A 27,982-nucleotide genomic window follows, 5' to 3' on the forward strand; every position below is an offset into this window, starting at 1 on the left:
ATTAACACTAGAACTGCCTGGCCTTTCAGCCTATCAGTACTCGCTAGAGAACGTTGCCTGGCGTCACCTTTAGCATATGCATATCAACCTGACAATGTAGAAACAAACAAGATGATGATGATGATGATAATATAACCAGCCAGGTAAACAAAAGCATCAGTGCATGAACAATGAATTGCCACAATAAATATTTATGGAAATATATTAATGACAAGATATAAAAATGATAATTTGTTGATTGTATTGGACACGGATTACCAGGACGTGTACTGTGAGCATGCACTGACCAGCTGGCAAGGGTCTTCACTGACATTTTCAACCTCTCCCTGTTCGAGTCTGTAATACCAACATGTTTTAAAACCTGTTTGGGAAAGGGGGCAGTATTTTCACACCCGGATGAAAAGCATGACCAAAGCAAACTGCCTGTTACTAAGGCCCAGAAGCTAGGATATGCATATAATTGGTAGATTTGGATAGAAAACACTCTAGAGTTTCTAAAACTGTTAAAATTATGTCTATGAGTATAACAAAACTGATATGGCAGGCGAAAACCTGAGGAAAATCCATCCAGGAAGTGCCATTATTTTGAAATGGGTGTTTTTCCATTGAAAGCCTATCCACCATATAAAGGGATATGACCCAGATTGCATTCCCTATGGCTTCCACTAGATGTGAACAGTCTTTAGACATTGTTTCAGGCTTTTATTCTGAAAAATGAGGGAGAATGACCACTTTGAATGAGTGGACAGTGGAAAGTCCCAGACCTGTTTGGTGCACCTTTCGTCGTTTTTCCTTTATATTGACGACGCTATTCACCGGTTGAAATATTATTGATTATTTAGACAAAAAAAACAACCTGAGGATTGATTATAAACATCATATGACATGTTTCTACGAACTTTACTGGTACTATTTGGATTTTTCGTCTGCCTGTTGTGACCGCCTTTGAGCCAATGGATTACTGAACAAAACACGCCAACAAAATGGAGGTTTTTGGACATAAAGAGGGACTTTATCGAACAAAACAAACATTTATTGTGTAACATGGAGTCTTGTGAGTGCAACCATATGCAGATCATGAAAGGTAAGTGATTAATTTTATGGCTATTTCTGACTTTTGTTACTCCTCTACTTGGCTGGAAAATGTTTGTATGGTTTTGTACGCGGGGCGCTGTCCTCAGATAATCGCATGGTATGCTTTCGCCGTAAAGCCTTTCTGAAATCTGACACAGCGGCTGGATTAACAAGAAGTTAATATTTAAGCTGATGTATAACACTTGTATGTTTTATGTATTTTTATTATGAGTATTTCTGTTTTTGAATTTGGCACTCTGCAATTTCACCGGATGTTGGCCAGGTGTGCCGCTAGCGGGACGCCTTTCCCAAACAGGTTTTAAGCAGACCACCATAGTCCCTGTGCCCAAGAACACTAAGGTAACCTGCCTAACTGACTACCGACCCGTAGCACTTACGTCTGTAGCCATGACGTGATTTGAAAGGCTGGTCATGGCTCACATCAACACCATCATCCCAGAAACCCTAGACCCACTCCAATTTCCATACCGCCCCACAGATGTTTCAATGTCCATTGCACTCCATACTGCCCTTTCCCACCTGGACAAAAGGAACACCAATGTGAGAATGCTATTCATTGACTACAGCTCAGCGTTCAACACCATAGTGCCCTCAAAGCTCATCAATAAGCTAAGGACCTTGGGACTAAACACCTCCCTCTGCAACTGGATCCTGGACTTCCTGACGGGCCGCCCCCAGGTGGTAAGAGTAGGCAACAACACATCCGCCACACTGATCCTTAACATAGGGGCCCCTCAGGGGTGCGTGCTCAGTCCCCTCCTGTACTCCATGTTCACTCATGACTGCATGGCCAAACACGACTCCAACACCATCATTCAATTTGCCGATGACAACAGTGGTAGACCTGATCACCGAGAACGATGAGACAGCCTATAGGGAGGAGGTCAGAGACCTGGCCGTGTGGTGTCAGGACAACATCTCCCTCAACGTGATCAAGACAAAGGAGATGATTGTGGATTACAGGAAAAAGAGGACTGAGCCCACCCCCATTCTCATCGATGGGGCTGCAGTGGAGCAGGTTGAGCGCTTCAAGTTCCTTGGTGTCCACATCACCAACAAACTAACATGGTCCAAGCACACCAAGACAGTCGTGAAGAGAGCACGACAAAACCTATTCCTCCTCAGGAGACTGAAAAGATTTGGCATGGGTCCTCAAAAGGTTCTACAGCTGCACCATCGAGAGCATCCTGACGGGTTGCATCACTGCCTGGTATGGCAACTGCTCGGCCTCCGACCTCAAGGCACTACAGAGGGTAGTGCCAACGGTCCAGTACATCACTGGGGCCAAGCTTCATGCATGCCATCCAGGACCTCTATACCAGGCGGTGTCAGAGGAAGGCCCTAAAAATTGCCAAAGACTCCAGCCACCCTAGTCATAGACTGTTCTCTCTGCTACCGCACGACAAGCAGTACCGGAGCGCCAAGTCTAGGTCCAGAGGTTTCTAAACAGCTTCTACCCCAAGCCGTAAGACTCCTGAACATCTAGCCAAATGGCTACCCAGACTATTTGCAGTGCCACCCCCCACCCCTCTTTACACCACTGCTACTCTCTGTTGTCATCTATGCGTAGTCACTTTAATAACTCTACCTACATGTACATACTACCTCAAATAACCGGTGCCCCCGCACATTGACTCCGTATCGGTACCCCCCTGTATATAGTCTCGCTATTGTTATTTCACTGCTGCTCTTTAATTTCTTGTTACTTTTATCTCTTATTTGTATGTTTTTTAAACTGCATTGTTGGTTATGGGCTCGTAAGTAAGAATTTCACTGTAAGGTCTGACACCTGTAGTATTCGAGGCATGTGACTAATAAAATTTGATTTGTATTGTGCCCTTATACACGTGCCTTTACGCATTAATCAATCTCTTCGTCTCTTCATGCTTTGGGTCCACAGTCAGCACACATCTTCGTGTGCAGCTGTTGCAGGTCTCGTATAATCTCTCTGAAGCGGTTGTGTACCATGGTCTCGCGGAAAAAGTCCATCTCATACCTATGAGACCAAAATGACTCCACATCCATGCTCTTTCCGCCGTGTGCCCCACGGACATAAAAGAGTGAAATAAATGTTTTGACTTCGTCCATAGACATGTCCCACGTAATGTTTCCTTTTCTGTGTACAAAGTCAACAGTACAATCTCTGATGTGCTGCAACATCTGCATGTCACAAACTCATCTCTCGTTTCTACCCAAACCGTGGCATCCATCCCAGACTCCTGTTGCACCGTGGCATCCCTCCCAGACTCCTGTTACACCGTGCCATCCCTCCCAGACTCCTGTTACACCGTGGCATCCATCCCAGACTCCTGTTACACCGTGGCATCCCTCCCAGACTCCTGTTGCACCGTGGCATCCATCCCAGACTCCGGTCGCACCGTGCCATCCCTCCCAGACTCCTGTTACACCGTGGCATCCATCCCAGACTCCGGTCGCACCGTGGCATCCATCCCAGACTGCGGTCGCACCGTGCCATCCCTCCCAGACACCTGTTGCACCGTGGCATCCATCCCAGACTCCGGTCGCACCGTGGCATCCATCCCAGACTCCGGTCGCACCGTGCCATCCCTCCCAGACTCCTGTCTCACCGTGCCATCCCTCCCAGACTCCTGTCTCACCGTGGCATCCATCCCAGACTCCAGTCGCACCGTGGCATCCCTCCCAGACTCCTGTTGCACCGTGGCATCCCTCCCAGACTCCAGTCGCACCGTGGCATCCCTCCCAGACTCCAGTCGCACCGTGGCATCCCTCCCAGACTCCTGTTGCACCGTGGCATCCCTCCCAGACTCCAGTCGCACCGTGGCAGTTGGGGATCACTGTCTCAGTTGGCTCTGTTCTGGTTTTTCTGCAGCGAGGCTCAGGCATCAGAGGTGGAGGCTCGAAATCAACATCAGAATCAGATGAAGACTCTTCATCAGCAAGCTTAATATCCAATCCGCCATGCGACTCCAACTCAGTGCATCCAGTCGTTTGGTTGGGCTTGCCTTTGTGAACTACACACATTGTATGTTGTACTCAGTGTCTGATTTGACTCTCCCAGTGGAAGATGCACCATTATCAGTTTGTTTCTCCATTTCTAACATTGACAACAGAGTAGCATATTTTAATGTTACTAGTTTTTGAATAGTAGCCAGAGCAATGCTGCCGCACGAGTGGTCATGTGGCGAATGCATGGACAGCATGGATATTCTTGGGAAAATGACATTTGCAAATAGAGCTCCACCTCTTGAATTTTGAGAGTTATTTGACAAATGTGTCATAGAAATGGCAGAATATGCTCTTTCTGATATTATATAGAAATCAAAATGTTTTACCTGCATGTGACTCTGAAGGAGGATATGATAAAAATGATGCTCCTTTCCCTGCATCTGTCAATTACAAGATGCACCCATTGCTTCATGGATTGTACAGTTTGACAACTGATAGTCCTAATATTGTCACCCATCAGATTATTGTCAATTTAATCAGGTCTATAGGCTAACTTTTATTATGTGTGAAATTAGTTTGGGTATAGTTTCGGGGTAGTTTCAATGGGCTGGCTGTGCAGGCTGACTGGCATTGTTTGTTTCCAGTCAAGGAAATGTTTAGCATTATTCTAAAGGCCTACTGCAACACGTAGCATCTTTTTGTTTCCCTTACAATAAATTTGATTAGAAAAAGAGTTATAGTAAATAAATCCTTCTTAAAACAGCTTATTTTTAAAAAGTAAAGTGTAAAAGAGAATGGCATCAACCCGCAAGGCTGCTGATAAATACGTATAACACAAACTCTGCCTTTCTAAATTCACCCTCCTTATCATTCAGTTAGGCCTCATTTTTTATTCAATTGTATAGTAAGGTGCACAATTATCAGCCATTCATCTATTTGTCATTCATTCAGTGAGGAAAGCGAGACGCATTAGCGTCTGGCTGGGTACCAACGTCCTACAGCACATTTCTTGGCGGGTTAAGTTTGGAATAGGTGTGGAGAAAAAAACAGTTAAGGCTATAAATAGTGTAAAATACAAACATTTACGAAAAGCCCGGGTCGGAGCAGGACATACACTGTAGCTTTTTTTGCCGGAAGATTTAAAAAATGTATTTACTAAATCAAACGTCAGTGGCCGTTGGCCTATGGCAGTTCTAGTGTTATGTGCTCATTCTCACAGCCCTCCGAAGTGGAGGTCTTTAGTTACAGTGTTAGCTACTAATCCAAATGCGCTGTCTAATCAGACCAATGGCAGAGTAGTAATAAAGGACTTGGACCGACAGAAGAGTAAGAAAGGCCTTGTCTGCGATTGCATGAACTCAGACAGAATGGATTGGCATTGACCTGTCATCTCAGATCAGATGTTTTTGAACTCCTTTTCTTCTTTGAGGGAGCGTAGATCCCCCTTTCTGAGTGGTGTGATGATATGTCAGTGATGCTGCTGAGGGGGGAGCTGTTGATTGGCCTTTATGTGCTGAAGAGGCAGCTGTTGATTGGCCTTGATGTCTTCCTCTGTTGAGGCTACAGCACTGTCTTTCCTCTTATTGCAGAGTGTCTGGCCTAGTTGGTGGCCTAGACGGTCCCTCCCCTGAGTTCATCTCCAGCTCTCTGTGTGTGTGTCTACTGTATATATGAATGCTGGTAGCCAGTCTGACAGGCACACCCGCGTTGAAGGTCACCCCCTCCTCCCCTTTCCTCCCTGGTCCATGTTTGTGGGCATCTTCTCCCCCATCCACTCAGATCACATCACCACTGCCTGCTGCCCTGTCAGCCACAGCCTCATCCTACGACTGTGCTCCCAAACCTCCTCTGTCTCACTGTGTGGCAATGTGACTGTTGCCCTGCAAAAATGAAGCCCTGAGCAAAGCCATTTAATATAGATGTAGATGTGCCTCTATCTTCACAGCAGTAAGCATCATATGATATCTGGAGAATGATCTCACTCAGACACACTCTTCTCCCAAGATGCACAGCTTTCCGCTTTAATATTCAGTGATAAGTCTCGGCTGAGAGGAGGGTGTATGAACAAATGTCGCTGTATGTTAGGGTATAACTTTATATAGAATTTAGTATCAATGCAACTACAATGTAAGTAAATGCACAGTTGAAATCAAACTGCAATTGTGATGTATTGACTTGAGAAAGGTGACAACTTGAATCGCTCTGGATAAGTACTTTAATAAGAGCAACCAAAGGCATGATTGAAATAACCCATACAGTATTTCCAAACCTCCTCCTTACTGTTCATGTTAATGGTTGGGTAAAGCCTTGTGGTGATTAGATATTTGATCTTAGTGTAAGTGTACAGCATGTCTCTGACCGGCCCCTCTCCTCCTTATGGTTAGTGAGATGTGATTGGCTGGCAGGTCGGTGTAAACTGTGGTATCTGCCTGACTGAGTTGTGATTGGCTGACTGGTCAATTTAAGCTGTGGCGTCTGCCTGGCTGAGGCTTGTGATTGGTTGGCTGGTCCGTGTAAGCTGTGGTGACTGTGGTGCTGAGAGGTGAAAGGAGTTGACAGATGAGGGTTAGTGGCCCCACCTTACCCTGGCTAGCTCAACACAGTTCCTTATGTGAGCTGGTGGAAGCGAGCCCAATCAGGATTACGCTGGTGTCTACAGGCAACGTGTCATGCTCTCTGCTGTCTCGGACCTGATCTGCTCCGACTTCCGTGAATACTTTTTCTCAATGTAATACTTCCTTAGCAAGATGGAGGACAGGACAACACAGCTGGCAAAACTGGTTGCAGTGATGTCAAAATGACCATCTTGCTCACTGGGAAGTCTCCTCTGCCTTTGTCCCCAGGTCCTCCTGCTGTACTGCTCCTACTGTCCATGTCCCTTCTGGACCTTTCTAGGCCATGTGTGTCACAGTGATAGTGCTGTCAGATCAGACAGGCATTTCTATAATCAGGAGCTCTGCAGTCAATTAGCTCTATGTGTGTGTCAGCACAAATCCCCACAAAATCAGTGGCTGTCACACTAGATGACATGACAGCTCCTCTTGTCTAAAGCGCACTGGTGTGCTGAGTGGGCTGCCTATAGCACCATACAACAGTGGCTGCACTCATGTCTGAGCATAAACATAAACATTCAGTTGATTTAAGTGATCAAGTAGTGCTTCTCAATGACGTAGGACAGAAAACATGGTTAGATGGGTATATACTTAGACAGACAGCGTGTGGTTTGATTCCCTGGTGGTAATGGTAGTGCAGTATGACTGACTTTTCTGGAGGGACACGGGATCTCTGGAAAGGCTGACTATCTACGGCTTCATGTGGATCAGACTATTTTATTTCCATTACTGCAGCAACACACTCATTAGTTTTCTATTCAGCCCACATTCCCACACCACAGTTTCCAAAACACTTCTCGCTGGCTATGAGTTCCAATGTTTTTCTCCAGAAATGGATGAATTCTCAAAATAACAAGTCTAGGGTCACTGATTGTATTGATGATCTGATTTCATACACGGACATGTTTGGATGCCCTCAGGCCAGTACTCTGGTCACTGACCTGTCATTCTAAAGTAGTGGACTTGATAGATAGTATGAGATAGAATTATAATTCTAATGTTGACCATCACTGCATAAAGCAATACATGGGAGGCTTATTCTCTATAGACCATTATATTTGACCTACATTTTCTGTCTTCTAAGAAGTTATACTGTATTAGAGGTCGACCGATTATGATTTTTCAATGCCTATACTGATTATTGGAGGACCAAAAAAAGCCGATACCGATTAATTGTCCAAATGTATTCTTATAAAAATATATATATATATATTTTTTTAAATATATAATGTGTGTGTGTGTGTGTGTGTGTGTGTGTAATAATGACAATTACAACAATACTGAATGAACAATTAACACTTTTATTTTAACTTAATATAATACATAAATAAAATCTATTAAGTCTCAAATAAATAATGAAACATGTTCAATTTGGTTTAAATAATGCAAAAAACACAATGTTGGAGAAGAATGTAAAAGTGCAATATGTTCCATGTAAAAAAGCTAACGTTTAAGTTCCTTGCTCAGAACATGAGAACATATGAAAGCTGGTGGTTCAATATTCCCAGTTCTTCAATATTCCCAGTTAAGAAGTTTTAGGTTGTAGTTATTATAGGAATTATGACGCGTCGACTATTTCTCTCTGTACCATTTGTATTTCATATGCCTTTTGACTATTGGATGTTCTTATAGGCACTTTAGTATTGCCAGACTAATCTCGGGGAGTTGATAGGATTGAAGTCATAAACAGCACTGTGCAAACGCAGTAAAGTGCTGTTTGAATGAATGCTTACGATTCTGGAAAATTAGTTATGGTCTTCACACAGTTCGCAACGAGCCAGGCGGCCCAGACTGTTGCATATACCCTGACTCTGCTTGCGCTGAACGAAGAGAAGTGACACAATTTCCCCAGTTAATATTGCCTGCTAAAATGAATTTCTTTTAACTAAATATGCAGGTTTAAAATATATACTCCTGTGTATTGATTTTAAGAAAAGCATTGATGTTTATGGTTACGTACATTTGTTCAACGATTGTGCTTTTTTCGTGAATGCGCTTTTGTTAAATCATCCCCCGTTTGGCAAAGTTGAAGTAGGCTGTGATTCGATGGTAAATTAACAGGCACCGCAATGATTATATGCAACGCAGGACAAGCTAGTTAACCTAGTAATATCCTCAACCATGTGTAGTTAACTAGTGATTATGTGAAGATTGATTGCTTTTTAAAAGACAAGTTTAATGCTAGCTAGCAACTTACCTTGGCTCCTTGCTGCACTCGCGTAACAGGTGGTCAGCCTGCCACGCAGTTTCCTCATGGAGTGCAATGTAATCGGCCATAATCGGCATCCAAAAAGGCCAATTACCGATTGTTATGAAAACTTGATATCGGCCCTAATTAATCTGCCATGCCGATTTAATCGGTCCACCTCTATACTGTATTGCTCCTTTTGTCTGTCTGCTGGATTCTCATCACTCTAATAATGACCTCTGACTCATCCAGAGTGACCCTGAATAAAAGCATGGGGGAGTGGGTGTGGGGGACACAGAAAGACAGAGACAGATATGAACCATAGACATACTGTGGTCCAACTATGACCTCCCTCATAGGGCCCTGTGGCTTGCTTCACCCCCGCAGCCCCCCTCTCCTCCTGCTCTCCATTGATTTCATTAACGGTGCAGCTGGGGAGCCCGGCCAGCCTTGATGGGCAGTTGTCAACAAAGGGTCTGACACCTGGATCCCCAGGAGACCTCCAAAGACCCCGATTTACATCCCATCTCCATCAGCACCACCTAGGGATGTGCTGGGGGGCTGGGTTGGGGGTTAGAGGGACCCCATCACGCTCCCCATCTGAGAAATGATTGCCTGAGAGGCATCCTTAAAAGGTCACCATTATAGCTACATCCCTGTTAAATGGGACACAGCAATTGTAAGATTAAAGGAAATAGAAAAGTTATTTATTTTGAAGCTTACAATATTGTGTTCAACAGACACTCCATTCATTTTGATGAAAGAGTTCTGCTAATTAGAGGTCTACAATGACAAAGCAATAAGAAAGGGATTACATATATATAGCCATTTTGTTTGACCCTAGGGTTTGTGCCACTCCTACCCCCTGGCCATGGCCTGGACCCGTGGGACATGGAAGGGGTACATCTTCCAGACGCCATGCCATCCGGACACTCCTCCACTTTTAGCAGAATTTCCAGTAGAGAAGACAAGCATCATGGCAGCTGCCAGGGTGGGGCGTGCCACAATTGGCAGCAGCTCATAGTTTAGACGTGTGTCACAAAAGAGGTTGTGATGTGATGTAATACCTTCCAGGGCCTGAACCTCTGGGGTGTGGCCCCCTGCTTGGACCCCCTGTCACCAGGGAGACCAGAGAGTAGGACTGTGTTTTCGAGGTGGGGTGTGGGAGGGCCTATTAAACATGCTACCCAGTAACAGGGCTTTTCTATTGGAGGATCATCAGTGAAAGGGGTGTGGCCAGAGACATCTGTCCAGTAAGCAGCCTCTGATATGAACAGCTGCAGTGGAGGGGAGCAGACCCTAGAGGAATGGTTTAAACTGAGCTGTGTTATACACAGTAATTAGTGATTTATGAAAGACTCAGTAACGTTAGACTGTGTGTGTGATTGTAATGTGTGGCTCTAATAGCCATGCTAACATGTCAAGTGTCCTTAAGAGGCACAAGCAGCTTTCTTTCATACTACCTATAGGCCTAGCTGTTATAGGCGAGTTCTCTTTCAGTCAACTCGGTTCAACATCTCACTATGGGACGCACCCTTGTGCAGGTTATTGGCTCTCATTGGCGGGTCATTGGTCCCATAGTGACCAATGAGAATCGGGGTTACATACCGTAAACCAACGTTTTTGACTGCTGTTGGACTACATTAGAAGGCTTCGGCAGTATCCAGATTGTCATACCTTCATACCGACCTTGTACCATCCCGGAGTAGCCTCTGTAATCCGAAGATTAGCAATGCTAACAAGTACAAGTCAAATCCCATAGACAATGCTAACGAAATGCTAACAAGCGATTGCAAACATTTTATACAATCTCTAACCTAAACTATTTGCAGGACAGACATCCCAGCTCATGAAATTATATTAAAAAAATTCTACTCACCGTTTGCTGCGTGCACAAAACAAATATTAGACAGCAAGGCTCTTGATCCAGGAGGGGATTTTCTGCTGTTACCAAGCAAAGCTTGATTTTGGAATAAGCTATCACTTAGCTAGATAGCTAACTACCTACTAAATTAGCAAATCAAATGCACAACTTCAGACCGTTTAGCACATTTTAGACAGTTAACTTAATAGTTATAACATTTCTAGCTGGCAAACATTTAGTTCTAAAATTCCATACCCTAACTACAGTAGATCACCTGGCACGTGCTGCACAACAGTGACTCACAAGGTTCCGGTCTCATGTTGTGTGTTTGTAAACAAACACCACATGACTGGGGACTACCAGTAAGCTTCATAATGAAATATTATGTGACAGGTGAAGTGAAGAACACAATTTTCTTTATCGCCTAACGTATTGTACAAGTTGACTGCAGGTCTTTACTTTTAAGTAGCTACAAATATTTAAATGTATAAAAAAAACTTCAAAGAAATAGTTTAGATGGTATTGAAAAAGTATCCCGTGGCTCTTTCTGAATACCCTGGTATACGGTTTGTACGGTACACCGCCCAAGCCTAGAAGGCTGAAGGAGATCTGCCTCATTAGATGTCATCTTAGATACATTCACCTCTGTCTCCTATATACTGAAAATTTCAGTTCCTCCTAATACAATTTCTTGATCTAGGATGTTAGTCTTTTATCCCATGTCTTAGTCAGTCCTTTCCTATCCACATAATTTATAATCCGCAACCATCTACAATTTAAGCGGTATTAAACACAAGGTTTTAAATAATTCTAGGAGCTAGCCCCATAGCTATTCACTAATCTCAAACCTTGCACAATTATAAGCAACATTTTTTTAATTAACACACAGTCAGCATTTTAAAAACACTTGAGAGAAATAGAGAATGTTAATGAAGTATGAGACTGGCCCTCTTTTTGGAGCACAAGTTTACTGCTGAATTTCCCTGCTCTTTCTGTGTGTAGCTGTTACTGTAATGTTGTTACTGATCAGTGGCGGCCCGCCCATCAGGGCGTTAGAAGCGATTGTTAAAAATATATACAGTGCCAGTCAAAAGTTTGGACACACCTACTCAATCAAGGGTTTGTCTTTATTTTTACTATTTTCTACATTGTAGAATAGTAGTGAAGACATCAAAACTATGAAATAACATATATGGAGTTATGTAATAACCCAAAAAATGTTTAACATATTTTAGATTTTAGATTCTTCAAAGTAGCCACCCTTTGCCTTGATGACAGCTTTGCACACTCTTCGCATTCCCTCAACCAGCTTCTTGAGGAATGCTTTTCCAACAGTCTTGAAGGAGTTGAGCACTTGTTGGCTGCTTTTCCTGCACTCTGCAGTCCAACTCCAAAACCATCTCAATTGGGTTGAGGTCAAGTGATTGTGGCGGCCAGGTCATCTGATGCAGCACTCCATCACTCTCCTTCGTGATCAAATAGCCCTTACACAGCCTGGAGTTGTGTTTTGGGTCATTGTCCTGTTGAAAAACAAATGACACGACGCTCCGCCATTCCACCACGACTGGTCTGCCGACGTAACTCCATCCGCTGTGCCCCCAACGGCCTTTGCCGGACGTCGCAGCAGGCGCTTCTACTAGCCCCGGCCTGCTAAATTTAAACGCCGTGTCTACAGCTTGCTAGGTAGTAACGACTACCCAGCGGCTTCCCTGTTTCATCTATTGCTGTTCACTGGACCCTATGATCACTTGGCTACAAAGCTGATGCCTGCTGGACTGTTCATTAATCACGGTACTCCATTTTGTTTATTTTTGTTTATCTGTCGGCCCCAGCCCCGAACTCAGGCCCTGTGTGTAGTTAACCGACCCTCTCTGCCCATTCATCGCCATTTTACCTGTTGTTGTTGTCTTAGCTGATTAGCTGCTGTTGTCTTACCCGTTGTTGACTTAGCTAGCTCTCCCAATCAACACCTGTGATTGCTTCATGCCTCGCTTTATGTCTCTCTCAAATGTCAATATGCCTTGTACACTGTTGTTTAGGATAGATATCATTGTTTTAGTTCACTGCGGAGCCCCTAGTCCCACTCAACATGCCTCAGATACCTCCTTTTTCCCACCTCCCACACATGCGGTGACCTCACCCAGCATAACTAGTACGTCCAGAGATGCAACCTCTCTTATCGTCACACAAAGCCTGAGTTTACCTCCACTGTACCCGCTCCCCACCATAACCCTGTCTGTACATTATTCCCTGAATCTATTCTACCACGCCCAGAAATCTGCTCCTTTTATTCTCTGTCCCCAACGCACTAGACAACCAGTTTTGATAGCCTTTAGCCATACCCTCATCCTACTCCTCCTCTGTTCCTCGGGTGATGTGGAGGTTTACCCAGGCCCTGCGTGTCCCCAGGCACTCTCATTTGTTGACTTCTGTAACTGAAAAGCCTTGGTTTCATGCATGTTAACATCAGAAGCCTCCTCCGTAAGTTTATTTTACTCACAGCTTTAGCACACTCTGCCAACCCTGATGTCCTTGCCGTGTCTGAATCCTGGCTTAGGAAGGCTACCAAAAATTCTGAGATTTCCATCCCCGACTACAACATTTTCCATCAAGATAGAACTGCCAAAGGGGCTGGAGTTGCAATCTACTGCAGAGATAGCTTGCAAAGTTCTGTCATACTTTCCAGGTCTATGCCCAAACAATTCGAGCTTCTAATTAAAAAAATGAATCTCTCCAGAAATAAGTCTCTCACTGTTGCCGCCTGTTATAGACCCCCCCAGCTCCCAGCTGTGCCCTAGACACAATATGTGAATTGATTGCCCCTCATCTATCTTCAGAGTTCGTTCTGTTAGGTGACCTAAACTGGGATATGCTTAACACCCCGGCAGTCCTACAATCTAAGATAGATGCCCTCAATCTCACACACATTTTCAAGGAACCCACCAGGTACAACCCTAAATCCGTAAACATGGTCACCCTCATAGATATTATCCTGACCAACTTGCCCTTCAAATACACCTCTGCTGTTTTCAATCAGGATCTCAGCGATCAGTACCTCATTGCCTGCATCCGCTATGGGTGTGCGGTCAAACGACCACCCCTCATCACGCTCCCTAAAACACTTATTCTCTCTGGAGACAGCAGGAGCGGTAGAGATACTCTGAATGATCGGCTATGAAAAGCCAACTGACATTTACTCCTGAGGTGCTGACCTGTTGAACCCTCGACAACCACTGTGATTATTATTATTTGACCCTGCTGGTCATCTATGAACATTTGAACATCTTGGCTATGTTCTGTTATAATCTCCACCCAGCACAGCCAGAAGAGGACTGGCCACTCCTCATAGCCTGGTTCCTCTCTAGGTTTCTTCCTAGGATCTGGCCTTTCTAGAGAGTTTTTCCAAGCCACCGTGCTTCTACACCTGCATTGCTTGCTGTTTGGGGTTTTAGGCTGGGTTTCTGTATAGCACTTTGAGATATCAGCTGATGTAAGAAGGGCTTTATAAATAGATTTGATTTGATTCTGCGAGCAGGGCTTTCTAATCAACCTGGCCCGGGTATCCTAGAAGGATATTGAACTCATCCTGTCAGTCGAGGATGTCTGGTCATTCTTTAAAAGTAATTTCCTCACCATCTTAAATAAGCATGCCCCTTTCAAAAAATGTAGAACTAAGAACAGATATAGCCCTTGGTTCATTCCAGACCTGACTGCCCTCGACCAGCACAAAAACAGCCTGTGGCGGACTGCAATAGAATCGAATAGTCCCCGCGATAAGCAACTGTTCAGGGAAGTCAGGAACCAATACATGCAGTCAGTCAGGAAAGCAAAGGCTAGCTTTTTCAAACAGAAATTTGCATCCTGTAGCTCTAACTCCAAAAAGTTTTGGGACACTGCAAAGTCCATGGAGAACAAGAGCACCTCCTCCCAGCTGCCCACTGCACTGAGGCTAGGTGACACTGTCACCACTGATAAATCCACGATAATTGAGAATTTCAACAAGCATTTCTCTACGGCTGGCCATGCTTTCCTCCTGGCTACCCCAACCCCGGCCAACAGCTCCGCGCCCCCCGCAGCTACTTGCCCAAGCCTCCCCAGCTTCTCCTTCTCCCAAATCCAGATAGCAGATGTTCTGAAAGAGCTGCAAAATCTGGACCCCTACAAATCAGCTGGGCTAGACAAACTGGACCCTCTCTTTCTAAAATGATCCTCCGACATTGTTGCAACCCCTGTTACCAGTCTGTTCAACCTCTCTTTCGTATCGTCCGAGATCCCTAAAGACTGGAAAGCTTCCGCCGTCATCCCCCTCTTCAAAGAGGGTGACACTTTAGACCCAAACTGTTATAGACCTATATCCATCCTGCCCTGCCTTTCTAAAGTCTTCGAAAGCCAAGTTAATAAACAGATCACTGACCATTTCGAATCCCACCGTACCTTCTCCGCTGTGAAATCCGGTTTCCGAAATGGTCACGGGTGCACCTCAGCCACGCTCAAGGTACTAAAAGATAACATAACCTCCATTGATAAAAGATTGTACTGTGCACCACCTTCATTGACCTGGACAAGGCTTTCGACTCTGTCAATCACCATATTCTTATCGGCAGACTCAACAGCCTTGGTTTCTCAAATGACTGCCTCGCCTGGTTCACCAACTCCTTCTCAGACAGATTTCAGTGTGTCAAATCGGAGGGCCTGTTGTCCGGACCTCTGGCAGTCTCTATGGGGGTATCACAGGGTTCAATTCTCAGGCCGACTCTTTTCTCTGTATATATCAACGATGTCGCTCTTGCTGCGGGTGATTCCCTGATCCACCTCTATGCAGACTAAACCGTTCTGCATACACCTGGCTCTTCTTTGGACACTGTGTTAACAAACCTCCAAACGAGCTTCAATGCCACACAACACTCCTTCCGTGCTGTTAAACGCTAGCTAAACTAAATGCATGCTTTTCCACCGTTCACTGCCCCACCCGCCCGCCCGACAAGCATCACTACTCTGGACGGTTCTGACTTAGAATATGTGGACAACTACTAATACCTAGGTGCCTGGCTAGACTGTAAACTCTCCTTCCAGACTCATATTAAACATCTCCAATCCAAAATTAAATCTAGAATCGGCTTCCTATTTCGCAACAAAGCCTCCTTCACTCACGTCGCCTAACATACCCTCGCAAAACTAACTATCCTACCGATCCTCGACTTTGGCGATGTCATTTACAAAACAGCCTTCAACACTCTACTCAGCAAACTGGATGCAGTCTATCACAGTGCCATCTGTTTTGTCACCAAAGCACCATATACCACCCACCACTGCGACCTGTATGGTTTAGTCGGCTGGCCCTCGCTACATATTCGTTGCCAGACTCACTGGCTTCAGGTCATCTATAAGTCTTTGCTAGGTAAAGCTCCGCCTTATCTCAGCTCACTGGTCACGATAACAACACCCACCCGTAGCACGCGTTCCAGCAGGTATATCTCACTGGTCACCCCCAAAGCCAACACCTCCTTTGGCTGCCTTTCCTTCCAGTTCTCTGCTGCCAATGACTGGAACGAATTGCAAAAATCGCTGAAGCTGGAGGCTTATATTTCCCTCACTAACTTTAAACATCAGCTATCCGAGCAGCTAACCGATCGCTGCAGCTGTACATAGCCCATCTGTAAATAGCCCATCCAATCTACCTACCTCATCCCCATATTGTTTTTATTTTATTTACTTTTCTGCTCTTTTGCACTCCAGTATTTCTACTTGCACATCATCATCTGCACATCTATCACTCTAGTGTTATTTGCTAAATTGTAATTACTTGCTACTATGGCCTATTTATTGCCTTACCTCCTCACGCCATTTGCACACACTGTATATAGACTTTATTTTTTCTGTTGTGTTATTGACTGTTCGCATGTTCATTCCATGTGTAACTGTGTTGTTGTTTCTGTCGCACTGCTTTGCTTTATCTTGGCCAGGTCGCAGTTGTAAATGAGAACTTGTTCTCAACTAGCCTACCTGGTTAAATAAAGGTGAAATAAATAAATAAAAATAAATAGTCCCACTAAGTGCAAACCAGATGGGATGGCGTATCGCTGCAGAATGCTGTGGCAGCCATGCTGGTTAAGTTGTGCCTTGAATTCTAAATAAATCACAGACAGTGTCACCACTAAAGCACCCCCACACCATCACACCACCTCCTCCATTCTTCATGGTAGGAACCACACATGCGGAGATCATCTATTCACCTATTCTGTGTCTCTATCACGGTCGTCGTATGAATGAGACCAAGGTGCAGCGTGTGTATCGTTCCACATCTTTATTTATCTGTGAAACTATGCAAGACATACAATAAACTAATAAACAAAAACAACAAACTGTAACGAAGAGGTGCAACATACACTAACTCAAAATAATCTCCCACAAACACTAGTGGGAAAAATAACAACTTAAATATGATCCCCAATTAGAGACAACGATGACCAGCTGCCTCTAATTGGGAATCATTCGAAAACCCCAACCTAGAAAAAAGAACCTACAACACAACATAGAAAATTTAAACTAGACAAAACCCAACATAGAAAAAATAAACTAGAAGCAACATAGAAATAAAGAAACTAGACAAAACCCCCCAGTCACGCCCTGACCTACTCTACAATAGAAAAATACAAGCTCTCTATGGTCAGGACGTGACAGTCTCACAAAGACACAGAGGTTGGAACCAAAATTCTCAAATTTGGAATCATCAGACCCAAAGGACAGATTTCCGGTCCAATGTCCATTGCTCGTGTTTCTTGGCCCAAGCAAGTCTCTTCTTATTATTGGTGTCCTTTAGTAGTGGTTTCTTTGCAGCAATTGAACCATGAAGGCCTGATTCACACAGTCTCCTCTGAGCAGTTGATGTTGAGATGTGTCTGTTACATTTATTTGGGCTGCAATCTGAGGTGCAGTTAACACTAATGAACTTATCCTCTGCAGCAGGGGTAATTCGGGGTCTTCCTTTTCTGTGGCGGTCCTCATGAGAGCTAGTTTCATCATAGCGCTTGGTCATTTTTGGGACTGCACTAGAAACTTTCAAAGTTTTTGAAATCTTCCAGATTGACAGACCTTCATGTCTTAAAGTAATGATGGACTGTCATTTCTCTTTGCTTATTTGAGCTGTTCTAGCCATAATATGAACTTGGTCTTTTACCAAATAGGGCTATCTTCCGTATACAACCCCTACCTTGTCACAACACAAATGATTGGCTCAAGCTCATTAATTAGGTAGGAAATTCCCCAAATTAACTTTTAACAAGAAAAACCTGTTCATTGAAATGCATTCCAGGTGACTACCTCATGAAGCTGTTGAGAGAATGCCAAGAGTGTGCAAAGCTGTTATCAAGGAAAAGGGTGGCTACTTTGAAGAATTTAAAATATAAAATATATTTTGACTTGTTTAACATTTTTTGTGCTATTTCATAGTTTTGATGTCTTCACTATTATTATACAATGTAGTAAAAATAAAGAAAAACCCTTGAATGAGCGGGTGTGTCCAGACGTTTGACTGTGTGTGTGTGTGTGTGTGTGTGCGTGTGCGTGTGCATGTGCGCGTGCGTGCGTATACAGTTGAAGTCGGAAGTTTACATACACTTAGGTTGGAGTCATTAAAACTGTTTTTTCAACCACTACACAAATTTCTTGTTAACAAACTATTTTCTGCAAGTTGCTTAGGACATCTACTGTGTGCATGACACAAGTAATTTTTCCAACAATTGTTTACAGACATATTATTTCACTTATAATTCACTGTATCACAATTCCAGAGGGCTAGAAGTTTACGTACACTAAGTTGACTGTGCCTTTAAACAGCTTGGTAAATTCCAGAAAATGATGTCATGGCTTTAGAAGCTTCTGATAGGCTAATTGACATCATTTGAGTCAATTGGAGGTGTACCTGTGTATGTATTTCAAGGCCTACCTTCAAACTCAGTGCCTCTTTGCTTGACATCATGGGAAAATCAAAAGAAATCAGCCAAGACCTAAGAAAATAAATTGTAGACCTCCACAAGTCTGGTAGCATCCTTGGGAGCAAAGTAGATGTCCTAACTGACTTGCCAAAACTATAGTTTGTTAACAAGAAATCTGTGGAGTGGTTGAAAAATTAGTTTGAATGACTCCAACCTAAGTGTATGTAAACTTCTGACTTCAACTGTATATATATATTTATATATAGATATATATCATTCATGGATTATGTTTTAAATGCTCATGAAAGTGTGGTAAATGTGTAAATTGTTGCTGTTTCTAAAATCTATTGTTCAAAACAAGCTGTTCAGTTACTTACTTCTCAGCCCCCCTGTGACTCTGACAGCAGCTCCGCTGGCGTATAGGCTGTGCCAACATTGCTTGGATTGTTTTTACAGCTATTTGCTATGAGGGCGAACTGCCCCAATGAAATCGCAGGATTTCATAGCATAAAATTTAACAGCACAAAGTTAATGGACTGTCCTGGGGCGCTCAAATGTGCGCTCAGACATAACTTCTGGGTCTGTTCTAGTCTCCCTCCCAATGAGTCTCTCGCTCCATACAAGTTGCATGTGAAACTAAATCTGCTCTATTAGGTACAATTAACGTGTTTATTAGTGTGTAAATAAATAATGATAACAGTCGTGGGAACCTGGGACCTGATACATGGTACAGCTACATCCAACATCAGTGGAAGGACAGAGCTGTATATACTAGCTAGAACCTTCTCATCGCAGATCTGGTAGGACAAGAAAGCATAACTGTGTCTGTTCTACTGTAGGTGACAGGGTAAAAACCGGGGGTCACAAAGCATTATCAAATTAATTACCCAGCTACAGTAATTTTGAGAAACATTGAGAAATGGTTTGGTTGATTTTTGGGGGGTCAAATTAGCCTGTTACATGCTGTACCTTTTTGATAAGCAGCTAGCTAGCTAGTTAGCTACCATGCCAATTTCAAGCTAATATCCCAGCTAGCACATAACATTCTGAGAACAATATGCTTCTTAGATCTTGGTGAGAGCTTTGTTGTCCATTGGTTATTTTGCATTGAACCTTCCCACATCGTATGGGAATAGTGCAGAATAGTTGCTTGTTTTTGGAACATTCTCAGCAGATTTAAGGAACTTGGCATTTCGTTTGGTTTTTGACATGCAACAGTGATATGGGTGTATTTATGCTGTTGTTCAAATGCATTGATCGCTCTATACAGTAGCTATATCTTCTCAAAGAAACTACCAGTAGTTTGAAAACTTGGCATCATATTTCTCTCATGCTGCTTTGTTGACACTCCAAACACCCCTGCACCCCGTGCCCCGGGTATTCAGCCAATCTGCTCCCGCCACTGTTAGTAGCATCATGTGACCTGGGAGAAAATTAGGAGTCAAGGAGGTAGTAGTGCTGAGATGTTACACTGGTCACTGTCTAAGATGGATTTATTTTATATCTGATATGTGTTGTTGCAGGCCTGCATTCTAAAATGGTACTGTGTCTCTCTGCTCCTCCAGGTCACCTGTCTTCAGGATTTCTTTGGTGACGATGATGTCTTCATTGCCTGTGGCCCAGAGAAGTTCCGCTATGCCCAGGATGATTTCTCTCTGGATGAGAATGGTGAGAGCAGCCACACCAGTAGTCACTAACTACACCACTGTAACACTGCTAGTCACTAACTACACCACTGTAACACTGCTAGTCACTAACTACACCACTGTAACACTGCTAGTCACTAACTACACCACTAGTTACTAACTACACCACTGTATCACCACTAGTGACTAACTACACCACTGTAACACCACTAGTTACGAACTACACCACTAGTTACTAACTACACCACTAGTCACTAGCTACACCACTGTAACACTGCTAGTCACTAACTACACCACTAGTTACTAACTACACCACTGTAACACCACTAGTTACGAACTACACCACTATATCACCACTAGTTACTAACTACACCAGTAGTTACTAACTACACCACTGTAACACTGCTAGTCACTAACTACACCACTAGTTACTAACTACACGACTGTAACACCACTAGTTACTAACTACACCACTAGTTACTAACTACACCACTGTAACACTGCTAGTCACTAGTTACACCACAGTAACACTGCTAGTCACTAACTACACCACTGTAAGACTGCTAGTCACTAACTACACCACTGTAAGACTGCTAGTCACTAACTACACCACTGTAACACTGCTAGTCACTAACTACACCACTGTAACACCACTAGTTACTAACTACACCACTGTACCACCGCTAGTCACTAACTACACCACTGTAACACTGCTAGGCACTAACATACCACTTTATCACCACGCATCACTAACTACACGGCTAGTCACTAACTACACGACTGTAACACTGCTAGTCACTAACTACACCACTGTACCACCGCTAGTCACTAGCTACACCACTGTAACACTGCTAGTCACTAACTACACCTCTGTATCACCACTAGTTATGAATTACACCACTAGTTACTAACTACACCACTGTACCACCGCTAGTCACTAACTACACCACTGTACCACCGCTAGTCACTAACTACACCACTGTAACACTGCTAGTCACTAACTACACCACTAACACTGCTAGTCACTAACTACACCACTGTAAGACTGCTAGTCACTAACTACACCACTGTAACACTGCTAGTCACTAACTACACCCCTGTACCACCGCTAGTCACTAACTACACCACTGTAACACTGCTAGGCACTAACTACACGGCTGTACCACCGCTAGTCACTAACTACACCACTGTAACACTGCTAGTCACTAACTACACCACTGTAACACCACTAGTTACTAACTACACCACTAGTTACTAACTACACCACTGTAACACTGCTAGTCACTAACTACACCACTGTAACACTGCTAGTCACTAACTACACGACTGTAACACTGCTAGTCACTAACTACACCACTGTAACACTGCTAGTCACTAACTACACCACTGTAACACCACTAGTTACTAACTACACCACTAGTTACTAACTACACCACTGTAACACTGCTAGTCACTAACATACCACTTTATCACCACGAATCACTAACTACACGGCTAGTCACTAACTACACCACTGTAACACTGCTAGTCACTAACATACCACTTTATCACCACGAATCACTAACTACACCGCTAGTCACTAACTACACCACTGTACCACCGCTAGTCAGTAACTACACGACTAACACGGCTAGTCACTAACTACACCACTGTAACAGGGCTAGTCACTAACTACACCACTGTAACACCACTAGTTACTAACTACACCACTAGTTACTAACTACACCACTGTAACACTGCTAGTCACTAACTACACCACTGTAACACTGCTAGTCACTAACTACACCACTGTAAGACTGCTAGTCACTAACTACACCACTGTACCACTGCTAGTCACTAACTACACCCCTGTAAGACTGCTAGTCACTAACATACCACTTTATCACCACGAATCACTAACTACACGGCTAGTCACTAACTACACGACTGTAACACTGCTAGTCACTAACTACACGACTGTACCACCGCTAGTCACTAACTACACCACTGTAACACTGCTAGTCACTAACTACACCACTGTAACACCTCTAGTTACTAACTACACCACTAGTTACTAACTACACCACTGTAACACTGCTAGTCACTAACTACACACATGTAACACTGCAAGTCACTAACTACACGACTGTAACACTGCTAGTCACTAACTACACCACTGTAAGACTGCTAGTCACTAACTACACCACTGTACCACTGCTAGTCACTAACTACACCCCTGTAAGACTGCTAGTCACTAACTACACCACTGTAACACCACTAGTTACTAACTACACCACTAGTTACTAACTACACCACTGTAACACTGCTAGTCACTAACTACACCACTAGTTACTAACTACACCACTGTAACACCACTAGTTACGAACTACACCACTATATCACCACTAGTTACTAACTACACCAGTAGTTACTAACTACACCACTGTAACACTGCTAGTCACTAACTACACCACTAGTTACTAACTACACGACTGTAACACCACTAGTTACTAACTACACCACTAGTTACTAACTACACCACTGTAATACTGCTAGTCACTAGTTACACCACAGTAACACTGCTAGTCACTAACTACACCACTGTAAGACTGCTAGTCACTAACTACACCACTGTAAGACTGCTAGTCACTAACTACACCACTGTAACACTGCTAGTCACTAACTACACCACTGTAACACCACTAGTTACTAACTACACCACTGTACCACCGCTAGTCACTAACTACACCACTGTAACACTGCTAGGCACTAACATACCACTTTATCACCACGCATCACTAACTACACGGCTAGTCACTAACTACACGACTGTAACACTGCTAGTCACTAACTACACCACTGTACCACCGCTAGTCACTAGCTACACCACTGTAACACTGCTAGTCACTAACTACACCTCTGTATCACCACTAGTTATGAATTACACCACTAGTTACTAACTACACCACTGTACCACCGCTAGTCACTAACTACACCACTGTACCACCGCTAGTCACTAACTACACCACTGTAACACTGCTAGTCACTAACTACACCACTAACACTGCTAGTCACTAACTACACCACTGTAAGACTGCTAGTCACTAACTACACCACTGTAACACTGCTAGTCACTAACTACACCCCTGTACCACCGCTAGTCACTAACTACACCACTGTAACACTGCTAGGCACTAACTACACGGCTGTACCACCGCTAGTCACTAACTACACCACTGTAACACTGCTAGTCACTAACTACACCACTGTAACACCACTAGTTACTAACTACACCACTAGTTACTAACTACACCACTGTAACACTGCTAGTCACTAACTACACCACTGTAACACTGCTAGTCACTAACTACACGACTGTAACACTGCTAGTCACTAACTACACCACTGTAACACTGCTAGTCACTAACTACACCACTGTAACACCACTAGTTACTAACTACACCACTAGTTACTAACTACACCACTGTAACACTGCTAGTCACTAACATACCACTTTATCACCACGAATCACTAACTACACGGCTAGTCACTAACTACACCACTGTAACACTGCTAGTCACTAACATACCACTTTATCACCACGAATCACTAACTACACCGCTAGTCACTAACTACACCACTGTACCACCGCTAGTCAGTAACTACACGACTAACACGGCTAGTCACTAACTACACCACTGTAACAGGGCTAGTCACTAACTACACCACTGTAACACCACTAGTTACTAACTACACCACTAGTTACTAACTACACCACTGTAACACTGCTAGTCACTAACTACACCACTGTAACACTGCTAGTCACTAACTACACCACTGTAAGACTGCTAGTCACTAACTACACCACTGTACCACTGCTAGTCACTAACTACACCCCTGTAAGACTGCTAGTCACTAACATACCACTTTATCACGACGAATCACTAACTACACGGCTAGTCACTAACTACACGACTGTACCACCGCTAGTCACTAACTACACCACTGTAACACTGCTAGTCACTAACTACACCACTGTAACACCTCTAGTTACTAACTACACCACTAGTTACTAACTACACCACTGTAACACTGCTAGTCACTAACTACACACATGTAACACTGCAAGTCACTAACTACACGACTGTAACACTGCTAGTCACTAACTACACCACTGTAAGACTGCTAGTCACTAACTACACCACTGTACCACTGCTAGTCACTAACTACACCCCTGTAAGACTGCTAGTCACTAACTACACCACTGTAACACCACTAGTTACTAACTACACCACTAGTTACTAACTACACCACTGTAACACTGCTAGTCACTAACTACACCACTGTACCACCGCTAGTCACTAACTACACCACTGTAACACTGCTAGTCACTAACATACCACTTTATCACCACGAATCACTAACTACACTGCTAGTCACTAACTACACCACTGTAACACTGCTAGTCACTAACTACACCACTGTACCACCGCTAGTCACTAACTACACCACTGTACCACCGCTAGTCACTAACTACACCCCTGTAACATGGCTAGTCACTAACTACACCACTGTAACACGGCTAGTCACTAACTACACCCCTGTACCACCGCTAGTCACTAACTACACCACTGTAACACTGCTAGTCACTAACATACCACTTTATCACCACGAATCACTAACTACACCGCTAGTCACTAACTACACCACTGTACCACCGCTAGTCACTAACTACACGACTGTAACACGGCTAGTCACTAACTACACCACTGTAACACGGCTAGTCACTAACTACACCACTGTAACACGGCTAGTCACTAACTACACCCCTGTAACACGGCTAGTCACTAACTACACCCCTGTAACACGGCTAGTCACTAACTACACCCCTGTAACACGGCTAGTTACTAACTACACCCCTGTAACACTGCTAGTCACTAACTACACCACTGTACCACCGCTAGTCACTAACTACACCCCTGTAACACTGCTAGTCACTAACTACACCACTGTACCACCGCTAGTCACTAACTACACCCCTGTAACACTGCTAGTCACTAACTACACCACTGTACCACCGCTAGTCACTAACTACACCCCTGTAACACGGGTAGTCCCCCTTCAAACCACTCTCACTGAATCACTGTTCACTGCTTAAGTCCCTGGGACCAGAACTTGTTTCCCTCATACACTGCAAAAGTCACTGATTTACTGTCGTTAGATATTACTGTTACTGTTCTATCTACAATATTGTCCATTTTCTATGATGTGATGTGTATTATATTTGTACTGTATACACTGCAACATAGGAAGAGTTGTAACCTTTGGTGAAATTCTCTAATCTGTCAATGTGATTGGTATTTTAGTCACTGTATATTTCTTTCTCTCTCTCACACACACACACACACACACACACACACACACACACACACACACACACACACACACACACACACACACACACACACACACACACACACACACACACACACACACACACACAGTGCAGATAGGAACTCGTAGGTCTGATTTAGAAAGGAAATAATCTCTCTGAAATATATAGTTAAATAAAATATCAGCACCCCAGAAAACCCAGATTTTGGCTAGAGGCCAGACTCAGTTATGTCAACATACAGCTCAGTCCACATGTAGATTATGGTAGCTAGCTGTTCAATGGAGTGGCTGGCAAATACATCACATAGCCTTTTTCTTTTGTCTCCTTTTGGAGTTTTTTCTTTATAGTCCAATGCTTAGGTCTTTCAAATCAGTATTGCACTAGAGCTCATTTATTTAGATGGTGTTTATGTAAAGGAGGTTTTAGTCATGTAAATAGAGTGGTAAGTAGTCTCTAGGGCACCTCATGTCAAACAGGATCAGGAACGGCCAGGGCCATAATGGGAAGGACTTCCTCCCATCATATTCTAAAAGACAGGCTTACAGGCAGGACAGGCATTTCCAGGCTACACTAGAACATATGCCTCTTACATACCAGAATAAATATACATATAGTGTGTGCCTGTGTGTAGTGAATGTAAATGTAAAGTTTTGGTCTGCTGTGTTGTGTGCAGTAAGCGGCAGGGAAAGATACGTCTGGGTGGAGGAACATCCATTCATCTTGTTGGTGACAGGTTTAGATCATTGGTGCTGATACTGACTCTGAGTGGAGGAGAGAAGTAGAGCTACACTTCCCAGCCTGGCCACTTCCTACAGGTGTTTAAAGGCTATTTTCACATAATAGTTACACAGGCCACTGCACACTCAGCTCCCTCTCTCATACCTAGTCACACCTCTCTATAGCAGAGAGCTCAGTAACAAGGGAAAGTCATAAAATACATGATTACGGTACACTATCAGTGTAGGATTGATATGTTTTAGGCAGGGTCCATTTCCTAACCCCCTGCCTGCCCTCTCACTGGGTCCTTGACTGAAGGAGTTGGCCCGTGTGCTTTAATGTTGTGGTTCCTTTCTTTCAGCGCTCTACCCCTCTGGAACCAAACCCAAATCAGCCCAGGGGGCCTTTAATAACCAAGGTCAGTGGGGTCATGCCGACATCACACTGACATATTATGTCTGCTGGAGACCACTGAGTTGGCCTGGGTGGGGCCAGGGGCGGGGGACGGAGTGGCCCTGTCTTTCACACACTGCACTGGTCCAAACTGGTTCAAACTGATACAGCACAGTCAGATATAATCCAACCCTATCACCATACACAGACATATTTGGTATAGATTTGGATCCTGTTGCTTAATTGGATTTGCACGTAAAAATGTATCCTGTTTTGATGGCCATTGCAGGGGACAGGGGGGAGTGTATGTAGCTCAGTATTTAATAAGCATCACTAAAAGCAGAATTGGATCGATCACCTTCAGTTGGTCATGGCAAATGTGGACTGAACTCAAAGCCCCTTAGTTAACCCTTTAAAAGTCTAAATACATAAGGCTATTTCAGATAAGTCAACTCTGTCATTTTAAGAACACTTCTGTCATCTTTGGATCATACAATTTCCTCTCCCTGTCGGTGTAGCAGAGCATTTCAAAGACTAAACCACTCTGCCAGAGAGGGGCGAGGTGAGCGTGGTGTAGAGGGGAAGTGAGTGTCTAATATGCTCTTTAGGTGTGAAGGATTTTTGAATACCTGGCGGCATTTCACACGAGCACTGGCACACAGACATCTGGCTGTGTGACTCCTGGTGCGTGAAGGTTAGGAGAGAGAAGACAAACAGACACTGTGTGATCAGCTCTCCGCAGGCAGGAAAGACAGACAGAGAGGAGAGTGGAGGGATGGACACAAGAGGAGGGTGGAGGGATGGACAATAGAGGAGGGTGGAGGGATGGACACAAAAGGAGGGTGGAGGGAAAGGCTCTAGAGGATAGAGGGTGGAGGGATGGGTGCTAGAGGAGGGTGGAGGGAAGGGCGCTAGAGGAGGGTGGAGGGATGGGCGCTAGAGGAGGGTGGAGGGATAGACACTAGCGGAAGGATGGGTGCTAGAGGAGGGCGGAGGGAAGGGCGCTAGAGGAGGGAGGAGTGTTGGGCGCTAGAGGAGGGTGGAGGAATGGGTGCTAGAGGAGGGAGGAGTGTCGGGCGCTAGAGGAGGTTGGAGGGTTGGGCGCTAGAGGAGGGAGGAGGGTTGGGCGCTAAAGGAGGGAGGAGGGTTGGGCGCTAGAGGAGGTAGGAGGGTTGGGCGCTAGAGGATGTAGGAGGGTTGAGAGCTAGAGGAGGGAGGAGGGTTGGGCGCT

General features: G+C 44.1%; 1 protein-coding gene across 2 annotated transcripts in view; it reads left to right on the forward strand.

The window, feature by feature from the left end:
• LOC106563431 (neuronal migration protein doublecortin) overlaps window positions 1-27,982 on the forward strand; it is a 140,221-nt gene that overhangs the window by 72,551 nt on the left and 39,688 nt on the right. Inside the window, exons 4-5 of one of the 2 annotated variants that reach the window (XM_082958239.1) lie at window positions 20,187-20,289; window positions 26,720-26,776. In XM_082958239.1, coding sequence (XP_082814365.1) covers window positions 20,187-20,289; window positions 26,720-26,776 — 160 coding nt within the window. The remainder of the gene's footprint in view (window positions 1-20,186; window positions 20,290-26,719; window positions 26,777-27,982) is intronic. The other variant, XM_082958240.1, reaches the window with a different exon arrangement.

This window comes from Salmo salar, chromosome 11 (genome assembly GCF_965601325.2).
Source record: "Salmo salar chromosome 11, fSalSal1, whole genome shotgun sequence".
In the NCBI taxonomy this organism is placed as follows: Eukaryota; Metazoa; Chordata; class Actinopteri; order Salmoniformes; family Salmonidae; genus Salmo; species Salmo salar.